Source organism: Clupea harengus, chromosome 3 (assembly GCF_900700415.2).
Source record: "Clupea harengus chromosome 3, Ch_v2.0.2, whole genome shotgun sequence".
In the NCBI taxonomy this organism is placed as follows: domain Eukaryota; kingdom Metazoa; phylum Chordata; class Actinopteri; order Clupeiformes; family Clupeidae; genus Clupea; species Clupea harengus.
Genome location: NC_045154.1, coordinates 9,605,924 through 9,616,637, shown reverse-complemented (window position 1 = coordinate 9,616,637; position 10,714 = coordinate 9,605,924). Strand labels below are relative to the sequence as shown.

At 42.6% G+C, this 10,714-nt stretch overlaps 1 protein-coding gene across 1 annotated transcript; it reads left to right on the top strand.

Annotated features, from left to right (window-relative positions):
- The first annotated feature begins 243 nt into the window (after positions 1 to 243).
- On the top strand, positions 244 to 1,654 carry fancf (FA complementation group F). Its single transcript, XM_031564503.2, has one exon. It carries the CDS (start codon positions 399 to 401, stop codon positions 1,458 to 1,460), a length of 1,062 nt encoding a protein of 353 aa, XP_031420363.1. The 5' UTR covers positions 244 to 398; the 3' UTR covers positions 1,461 to 1,654.
- Positions 1,655 to 10,714: the final 9,060 nt, after the last annotated feature.

Sequence of the window (10,714 nt, the reverse complement as noted above, 5' to 3'; positions counted from 1 at the left end):
AAGTCTTTAAGTTTGAAATTATTGAAGGCAATTATTTTATACTAAGGCAATTATATTGTATTAAGTACGCTTAGGTAAATAAGCTAAAGAAAATAAAAAAGTTAACAGGCATACTACTACTGCACAATATTATAGCTTATTGGTGTATTTGTTATTACATCAACACGTGCACCAGCTGTTTAGTGATGGTTGTGCGCAGGCTAGTTTTACAATTGCTGTTATTTAGAAGCGGCTTTTATTTTGAATACAGAAAGCTCACTTCCGGTTCCGACGTTTGTGAAAAACTTTTTTCTCTACTATGGATGATAACTACAAGAGAGCCGATAGCAGGATTTAAAAGTGATTCTGCATTTACGGGTTGTAAAAATGTTCATTGACCTTTTGAAACAGAGCGCCGCATGGAGGCTGTTTTAAAAAATGTAGAGAGCACGTCGGAGTTACTGGCCGTTTCCCAGACTGACTATATAAAGCAATGGGATGAAGGCACAGTGGAAAGGGCTTTCCAGTGGGCCGACTACTGTGAACACATCTATAACAGGTTCAACGCAAACTCAACTATCAGAACGGCCATACAAAACAAACTGCAACAGATCAACGAGCGCCTACGTAAAACTTTCACAGAACACCGGGATCTGACTTTTCCCGACTTGGGTCGCTGTAGGGATGTGCTATTGGTGAGTTTGTTGAAGAACCCCGCCTGTCCTTGTTCTGTCATAAAATCTCTTATGGGCAGTTTTAAACCAAACGAGGGAAGCGGAGAAGTGGCTCAGAGCTTCTCCCACCTCCCCCGGTCGATTTCGTGTAAGTCAGCTGGGGAAGTCTTATGGACCACCAACGTTAATCGGAGAGCCGCTGGTTGTATATGTATGGAAGCTCTGGTGAAAGGTTCGATCTTAGGTGAGCACATACAAAAACTTCTCTCCCACGCAGGTAATGAAAGCTTCGTTAGAAACCTGTTGGACTCTGTTTCTCAGCCTAGCAGCAAGGAGGACAATGCTCCCGAAATTATTGCAGGTGCTCTTCTTTCCTGTCAAGATGTCACGTCTTATGATGTCACCAGAAACTTCATCTTCACCTGGCTGCAGGCTAACCCAAACTCACTGCTGAGCATGTGCCAGGTGTTGCCAGTGTTGACTTTGACCAAACTGGCACAGCAGTCAGAGCAGTTTGGACTGGCGTACATGGGCATACTGAAAAATTGGGCATCAGCTATGTCCTATGATGTGACTGCAGGTGAATGGATGGCGAGTGAAGGAAGCAGTGTGCCATTCATAACACTCATAGAACACCTCAGATCTTTACTGTCAAGGGGAGACCCCCTGGAAAGGGAGACACTGAGAGAGCTGCGTGAGATGAAGGAGTGTGATGGTGGGTTTGAGGAGAGGGGTCTTAGTGTATGGGGAGATGCCCTGTCTCAGCTGAACACAGGTCAGTCAGGCTACCAGCATCAACTGACTTAGTGAACCGCACCCATGAAAAGGCAAACCACTGAACAGCGCAGGCATCTTCTGGCCAGTAACCTTTTGAATTGAATTATACGATGGTTTACTGTTCATTGGGGTGTCGTTTTACTGAATGTATGAATTGATTAATTTCTTCCAACATCTTAATTTGTTTGAATGCTCTGTGGGGAAAATAAAGTGCCATATTTTTATAGGGTGTCTTTCTAGCCTCCAGAAGATAGAGGGCAATGGTGCTCTTTCACATCTTTTCACATGTTAGAAGCCTTTGCAATAGTTTGTATCTCAGTAGAAACAGTTCAGCTGTCTCATTTACTATGTGGAAAGGGTGTCCCTCTCTCAGGGTCCACAGAAGAAAAACAGGAAATGCAACCTTTTCCTTGACTGTTTAAGGGGCTGGGTTCATCTGGTGCATCCTTTGTGGCCTTAGATTGCCCAAAGTTCTCTTAATAGATAATAAGACATCTGCTAATTTGGCTCTTTGGCATTGATACTTTTTTTGGGAACACATCCTCCATTTAAGAGCAATATGACTTCAGATTTTCAAATGTAAAAATTCCCTAAATGTATTCAGTTGATCTAATACCTTTAGGGTATGGTTATCTTAAATGCTGGCCTATCCTTGAGATAGCAATTATGTTGATTGTTGTTGCCATGTTGAGCAACAGCATTGTGTGCAGCAAGAGAGTACAGCAGGAGAGTGCTCAACAGTCTGCCTTTACTGACCTTTGACCTTTAGCTTACCTCTTCACCAATGTCAAAGCAGACCTTTTGCACTCAGTACAGTGATTCCTCTCAAGTAGGTGGTCACACTCACACAGATTTCTGTCTGGTCTTGTGTACGCTTTAACATGCATTCATAAATATTATCACAGTAATCCAGGTTCTCCCACATGTCTTAGCCACCAGAGACCTAGTTTTTTTAAAGTGATGTTTCCACCAACACCTATTTTTGGTCAGTTTGGCTGGAGGAATACATTACTAAGGGATTTGTATTTCTGTGTAGGTCATGAGAGGTCTATGGAAAACTGCATCTACACCACTAGAGAGAGAGAGAGAGAGAGAGAGAGAGAGAGAGAGAGAATCTCTAAAGGATTTTAAAGTTTTATCTTGGCTTTAGAGCTTAAATTACATACTGACTGGACTGACAAATAACTAACCTGCTTGCTGATCCTATTGTGAATGTGATTCCAGTCAACTAGTTTTATGTATACAGATCCATGAGAGCATTATTCTTCATGGCAGTCAGCAGTCCATTATCGAAGTGGTAGGTAATATAAGATTAAAAAAGAAAATCCCAAATACGTTTAAAATCTAATCTGATTATGCTGTTACCAACTCTAGTAAATGTAGCCAATCAGATGAGATTTGTTTGGTAGTACAACTCAAAATGAGCTGAATGTCTGCAGACAGAAAGAGATGATCACCATTCCCCACCATGGTATTAAAGGAACGGGGGTTGGTCTAGGGCTCCTCAAATGTTCCATACAAAAATGAAAACTTGAGTTAAGATGAGGTAGAATTATCCCTTACACATCTTTTCCTCGGGTGCCTTTGAGATGTTAAACTATGAAGATGCACCATCTTATATTTGTATTTCACTAACAATAGTACAGATGAATAGAATTATTTTCCGTCAGTCATTTCTATTCACCGTTCATTTTAGAAATTATCTTAACATGGATTCGTGCACATAAATCCTCGCCCTGGCAACTGGCTTTCACCTAGTCATAATCCTGACTCATTACCATCCCTGGTAATCCTTTCATGCCACAGAAACGGCACATTCATCACTGAGATGAAGATATTACCCAGCCAGCCAACAGCATGACAGATGGTGGCATCCGCATCACCCAGGCAACCAGAGATATCAGCCAATAAGATCTCATCTTAAATTGAAAGTAAGGGCCCAGGCAGTGTCGTGCTCCACCCAAATTGGTCCCTGGGGAAAAAAGGACACATGCTGCCAAAGGTGCCTTACGTCGGGCTGTCAGGACTGCAACAGGGATGTATATGTATGTGCACGTGTGAGTTGGGGGTGGGGGGTATTCCAAGGTTACCAGAAGGGTAATGATTTATCAGGTCATTTTCTGCTGTTAACACACAGGGTTTAGGCACACCAGATCACTGCTTAAAATGATCCTATTCCCCATACTCTATATCTGTAGAAATCAGTGAAGTGTTTGTTGAGGAAACTGTTATACAAGCATTCACTTCTCCCCGCTAGACACAGAAATCTTTTCTTTACAAATATCAACAACCTTTCACCAGAATGGTGGACTCTGCCTTTATGTGACATTTAATTACAAGTGAATGCATGTGAATTAAGGGTACAGCCCTGGCTTCTGGCGAAAGGTTGTTAATATTTGAGCTTAACAGCCAATTGAATTACCCCTCCATGCCCCTGAAGCAATGTGGTTGGCTGAAATTGTGTGTGGTTTGGTTCGAGCCACTGTATTTGTTTTCTATTTACAGAGTCCGGACTGTTTACAAACACCAGAGATTTTTGGAGGAGCAATAAGATGAATTAGATAAGATGTTGATTAAAATTGTGGATTTCACCTTTAAGTGTATACGTTACGTTTTTATATACATTTCTTTTCTTTAACATTAAATGCAAGGATTTGGATACATTCTCCTGTACATGCTAATATCTCATGGTTATATCGTTATGTCTGCCTTCATTCTGCTTTTTTCCCATTCTCTCTCTCACTCTCTCTCTCTCTCTCTCTTTTGGCCCTCATCTCCTTGGAAACCATGGAAACGAGTCTCCTGTGAGATGTGGGGAGGCATCAAAGCTGTTAGCAAAGCCAACACAGACACACACGCAAACACAGACACACACACAGGGTCAATGCTTAAAAAGAGGCAGATAGATCAAGTGACGCATGCCATTATTTACCATACTTCAACAGTACATACTGTAATTCGGGATAATGATTTCAGGGGAGAATAAAAATATCTTAATAGCATCTTATCTCATCTTATATCTTAGCACTGACTGATGCCTTTAAGCTATTTTTAAATATACCACCCTCAGGAAGGCATACACCCATACTATAGATCCCTATGTGTACTAGAGAGCCTCTGTGTGTTTCTCAGGATTCTGACAGCTGTTTGGCTGGTCCCTCAGTGTGCTTTGGAGTTTTTCCAAGTCTTTTCTTTATCCAGTCCCTCTCTCCCAATCTTGGTCTCTCTCCCTCTGTCTATCCACACTCATTCTGTTCTCCAAGCTGTTTCTCACACCACAAATACTCCTTTGCTTTCTCATGTTCCATCTTCTTACACCTTTCTTTTGCTTATCCACCTGTTCAGGAAGGGCTTTTGTAACCCTAATTTGAACAGCAGAAACTATACAGGACTTCTAGCATAGACCTCATATACTCTTATCTTGGCATATTAAATCACTTTTAAACATTTTACTCTGAACAGTGAGGAAGTAATTGTCACATAATACCTTCTATTTCAGCCAAGGCACCACCACAAAAGCTTGTGGTCTTTTGAATCCACCTCTACAATCTTTGAACATATGTTATATAACGCTCTAATGACTGAGTCTTATCTAGCATCAGTCTGTAGCGAATCAGAAACGAATCAGTTTCCGGGACCGGTCAGCTGCTGCCTGGGTTTGCAGCAGGAGCATGTGGCGGCAACCCCAGGAAGTCCACAAATGAGGAGCACATTTCAAGGCGGGGCACCAATTACCCTCAACCAGCAGAAAGCCGTAGAGGTGCGGCAACATCTCACTCAATCAGCCCGTGCACCTGACGCCCGGGCGGGCGCTCGGAAAACACCAGCGACAGCGGCACGCTTCGTTTAGCAGCTGACGCGGAGCAGACGGCCAAGAGGTGACGGGGTAAAGATACAAGGCTGCGACTGCAGGGCACATATGCAGTGGAGGAGAAACATCAACCCTGCAAACACGATCTGTTTGGAGGTGTAACAGTTAGGCAACACTGCACAGTGTGAGAGAAGAGATTTTCACACAAACAAATCTTAATAAAAGTACGCTCATGCCCAGTAATTGCTGTAGGTAATAGAGACTAGGTCTCTATTATTTTTTTATAAATCAGGATAAGATATTCACTCATTTTACACACATGCCACTGCTGACAAATGCTTTTAGAGTTTTTTTTTAATTATTGTTGTTAAGTGATGTAATTTGATTGAATTGATTTCAGCAGGGTGTCATATTTTCTTTCCTGACATGGATTTAGCGTTCCAAATCCAGTTTTGTTTTCCCCAGTAACACTTCTATTGTCAACTCTGACTCATACCACTGCCTTGGCCAGAATTAGCTTGCAGAGTGTTCCACCTGACACAAGCACAAGATCAGCGATGTGCGTGTGTGAACTGTGTGTCGAGTGGCTGCCCGTCTACTCACAGTCATGTGAGATCAGGCTCATTAACACTGTCTATGAGGCTGGCAAGCAGCTCGAGATGACTCTTTCCCACCTCATGCCCAACATCACACATGCAGCCCCACCGCTGAGAGCCAGGGTGAGGTGGAAGAGAGGGGAGGAATGGAGGGAAAGAGTGATGAGGGAGAGAGTGCAAGGGATGGGGACAGTTGTCACTGCGTTGTCACTCAGATATATTGCTCAGAGACATTTTTTGTGTTACTACTTCACTGTCCATCTCTGTGTGTTTCCTTCTCTCTCTCTCTGTCTCTCACTTTCGCTCTCTCACTGTCTCTCTGTCTCTGTATCTCTCTTCCGTGTCCTCTTTACTTTACTTTATTTTGTCTTCTTTTGATGTGTCTCAGTTCTGTGTTCAAATAGCCCATTTCAATAAGGCTGTTTTGTATTTCACTCAATTAGAGCACTGTCCGTAGCAGCTGTTTTGTTCTTGGTTGAGATGCAGAGATGCACAGAGACTGCACTGTACGCTCTCACGAATCACAGATTTTAGTGCAGAAGGCCACCACACACACGTGCATTTGTACTTGTTTTTTTAGCCTCATAAATAAAGACTATTCTGTAAACAAGTATTAATACTATTGCCCCCTAATTCTCACTTGGCTCCAAACACAGCATATTCCCTTCTTAATTTGATAAGAAATTTCCCCTGTGGTTTTCCTTTTGGTCTATGTAGATCTCCTGATTTGTGCTTCCGCTGCACCCACTTCTAATCAAAGGACTCAAATGAATTGTGTGTGTGTGTGTGTGTGTGTGTGTGTGTGTGTGTGTTGTGTGTGTGTGTGTGAGACAGTCAGAATGTCAGTATTGTATGAGTGTGTGTGTGTGTGTGTCTGAGCCTGTTTGAGCAGTATTCATCTGAGGCCCCTGCCACCAGTCCCTTACACCCATCTGGCATGGATCAAGACCCTCCCCCTCCCTCCATCGGGGAAAGAATCCCTTGTTTAGCATGTGCCCCAGAGTGCTCCCCTCTCTTTTCCCCACCTCCCCCTCACCTCCCTCCCCTCAAGCCCAGGCTGCCCCTCCCTGTAGGGGATCACTGTCAGACGGAGAGATGAGGGGGGCCTAAGCTGCACCTGAGCCCTGACGCACAAAAGACCCCCCCCCCCCCCCCCCTCACACACACACTCACACAAACACACTCCCACTGCCATCTTCAGTTCTCTCATCCATCTGTGAGCATCTCTTGTACCATGCTATGTGTTATCATACTTGGAGGATTTTTTTTAGATGTTTTAGACCTTTTGTGAAATATTGTTTTTTAATATTGTTGAGAATGTGTGATTGTACATTATACAACAAGCAAGCGACTGAATGTGTTGGTGTGAAAAGACAGGTGCTGTTGCAATGCTATGTCAAGGCTTCCCTCGAGGTTAAAAGGTATTTTAAACTAAAACAAAACAACAGGCTCTGCATGTGGTCTGTTTGCTAGTAAAATATGAACATAGTGAATAAGAGTACAAGAAAAAAAGGAATTCATCTTTCTGCATTATGACAGAGAGATGGAGAGAGACAGAGAGAGAAAGAGGAAGACAGAGAGAGGTGACTGGCAGATTGCCTATGGGGAATCAATGATCCGCTCGAACCCTTGAAGCCTGAAAAAAAGAAAATGGAGGCAAAAGAACAAAAATAAAAGTGCTGTGTCAGTCCGCAACAATCTGCTGCTATTGCAGCATAAGAGCTATTTTTGGAATTAAACTCAGAGAGAGAGAGGTCTCTGTTTAGAAGGGGAGGGGGAGAGATGTTTCATAAAGTAAAACATCCCCAATAATCTCCTCAGCGCAAGAAGGAGAGGGACGCTTGCATACTGTACCTCTCTCAGATCTTCTCTCGAATCCTTCACTGACCCTCACTTGTCCTTTCCCCTGAGTGAATCTGGGATTGATGGCGGAGGCTCAATATTGTTTTGCGAGCCAAAGGTAATGAACTCCTTTGTGTGAGGGAGAGCTGCAGGAGGGCCAGCATATTACATTTCAGTGCCAGAGGGCAGTTCAGCACTTTGGAGTTGTAATTTGAACACTAATTACAGCAGTAATTCCTCCGTGGCTGAGCAGTAATCATAAAGGCCATCAGCAGTCAGTCTGGGAATACAGGTGATGGAGACCAGCTTGCAGCACGGGGGAGACCTCACTTGCTCTGGGATATCACGTGTTGAAGGACCCAGTGGCTCTCAAACACCAATAAAATACCATTCAATAAACATGAGAGAGCAGTTTTGTCTTTGAAGTGAATTGATTTCAGGTTTTCTCATCCACTATAACCTTGTGTCTGTATTGGTTGGTAAGCAGTGCAGTAGTTTCTTTTGTGTGATGCAATAGAGAGTTCAGACATTGTTGCATACTTAAGCGCTCAGTTCTCTCTTCAAGACCATCTGCGAGACCACTTACCAACACTATATATGTGGGTCATATGTTAAACCCAACTACAACACAGAAAAACAACAGGAATAAATCCTATTGAACCCCTGATATATTAGCATGTGTAAATGGAATATGTTAATTGCAATATATCCTGTTATTGATGGAATACCGAGTCTTTCACTTCTGGCACTAATGTGTGTATGGTGTGCATGCTGTGGGGGGGAGTTGTATGTTTGGAGCATGTGTGTGTAGAGAGGGAGGGTCTATTAGATAATTATATGAAACCTTGGTCCCACAGGAATGGTGCCCTTGCTGTCATTAAATTGTAATTCCAGATCTGGGCCATTGGAGCACAATCTATACCAGTCTCAGGAGACGCCTAGAACACCTGCCCCCTCCCACCCATTTACACACACACACACACACACACACACACACACACACACACACACACACACACACACACACACACACACACACACACACACACACACACATGCTCTTTTAAGCACTCACAACAGATGTATCATATACATATAAGGAAACTTCCATATTTGGAGCAAAGTAACATTATTAAATAAAACTTCAACAAAACTGTCATATATCCCAAATTGTATGACTGTATGACAAACATGGCTGTTCGGCTCAGCGCCACTACAGAGGGGTCCGAGGGTCGTGAGGGCAATTGGCGTAACCAGCGTGGTTGGTTGGCTGTAGAAAAACACGTCTCGCTTGGCTGGTGGCAGGATTAAGTGCTGTGTCTGATTACGGAGAGAATGCAGGGAACAGGATGGCTGGGCCATCAGGGTCTGTTGCTACCTCTGTGCTAATGTGTGGTGTATCTCCAATATGCCCACCTTAAATATACCCAATGACTATGTGGAAAATGATACCAAATTACACTCCATTCAAAGGGGAATTCACCATGAATGCGACATGGGATTTATCTGCAGAATTATACAGAATTGGTGAACCATGGCCAGAAGGGAATGGATTATAATTGATGCAGCGACAAGGATATTTACATATGTAAATACATGCAAGAGGAACACACACACACACAAAACACTTACAGTCACACACCCAGACACACACAAAGAAAACTGAACTCCTCCAAAGACACTCAGCACTTTCTCAAACGGTGTAAAGAAGTATTGATCATTCATTTATTTAAATTTAACTCAACAGTAGTAATTTGTCACCTGAAAGAGGGTCAATAGCACCAGTGGCTGATGAGGAGAGAAGATATCGACCCAAGCACTTCCTGTGGGGGCAAGAGACGGAGAAGAAGGTAGAAGGTTCACATGGAAGATCTCAGTACAATCAACAGTATGTGCTGTCAGTCAAAAGACAAAAAAACTACATATACTGATATACATCTACAGTGTCATGTTGTCAGTATATTAGAGATATGTTGCAACAATCACCAATTATTTAGTTATGTAACAGTGCAGAATATATTATATTTATTAACATAATATAAATATAATATATAGATATACATATTTTAAAATGCATATGCACATAGACAGAGAGATGACGTGTCTTAACATCTCCATAAAACCTCTATGAACTGTATGAGTTTATCCTTACAGGACAAAGGACCCCAATGTAACATGGTTAAATATAGTATATAGTATACTGCTGTCCTTGCCACTAATACCTCTGTTGTTTTGAGATTAAGGGACCCAGCAACACTCATGGAGACTGTACAGAGGTATGTGAGTTTGTGAGTTTGCATGTGGATTTGAATGCATGTGTGTGTGTATGTGAGAGAGAGAGAGAGAGAGAGAGAGCGAGAGAGAGAGACCTATGTGATATCTGGTTTTTCTCTACACCAGAGCCATTAGCAGAGCTTGAGTAGGGTGCAATGCTCAGGGGACTTGACCATTGATTACCTAATGAGACTGAGAGGAGGTAGGAAGAAAAGAGGGGGAGAGCATAAAGAGGAGTCCTCAGGAGGTGAGAGGAGGACCATTATAAATGAGAGGATAATGTATGTATGTAGATAATGTATAGGATATTGTATGTATGTAGATAGTTTTGTATGTGTGTGGAGCTCCTGCTTAGCCTATGCGTCTGGACATAGCTTTATGAGATTATGTATTGTTTCATGGCAAAATGGGTAGATGGCTGGTCAAACATGGCATTTCCTAATAGAGCTCCCATGTGCAAGTGTGTTTTGGCTGTGTTGTGTCTTGTGTGAAGTGAAGCTTTGCTGTCCTGTGTGAAGTGAGCCTGTGCTGTCTTGTGTGATCTACGAAACTGCTATTTCCTGTGTAAAGTCAGAGGCTGGGTGGTGTTGCCGTACGATCGGAGAAACTATGCTGTTTCCATTGGACATTGTGATTGTCTTTTTTGTCAGTTTCATCCCATGTATTATGAAACGGAAACTTTTAAAGAATTAATTGTGCAGATAAAACTTTATATGCAGGTTTTTGAGTACTTCTTTGCTTACCAGCAGTCTTACTGTTTG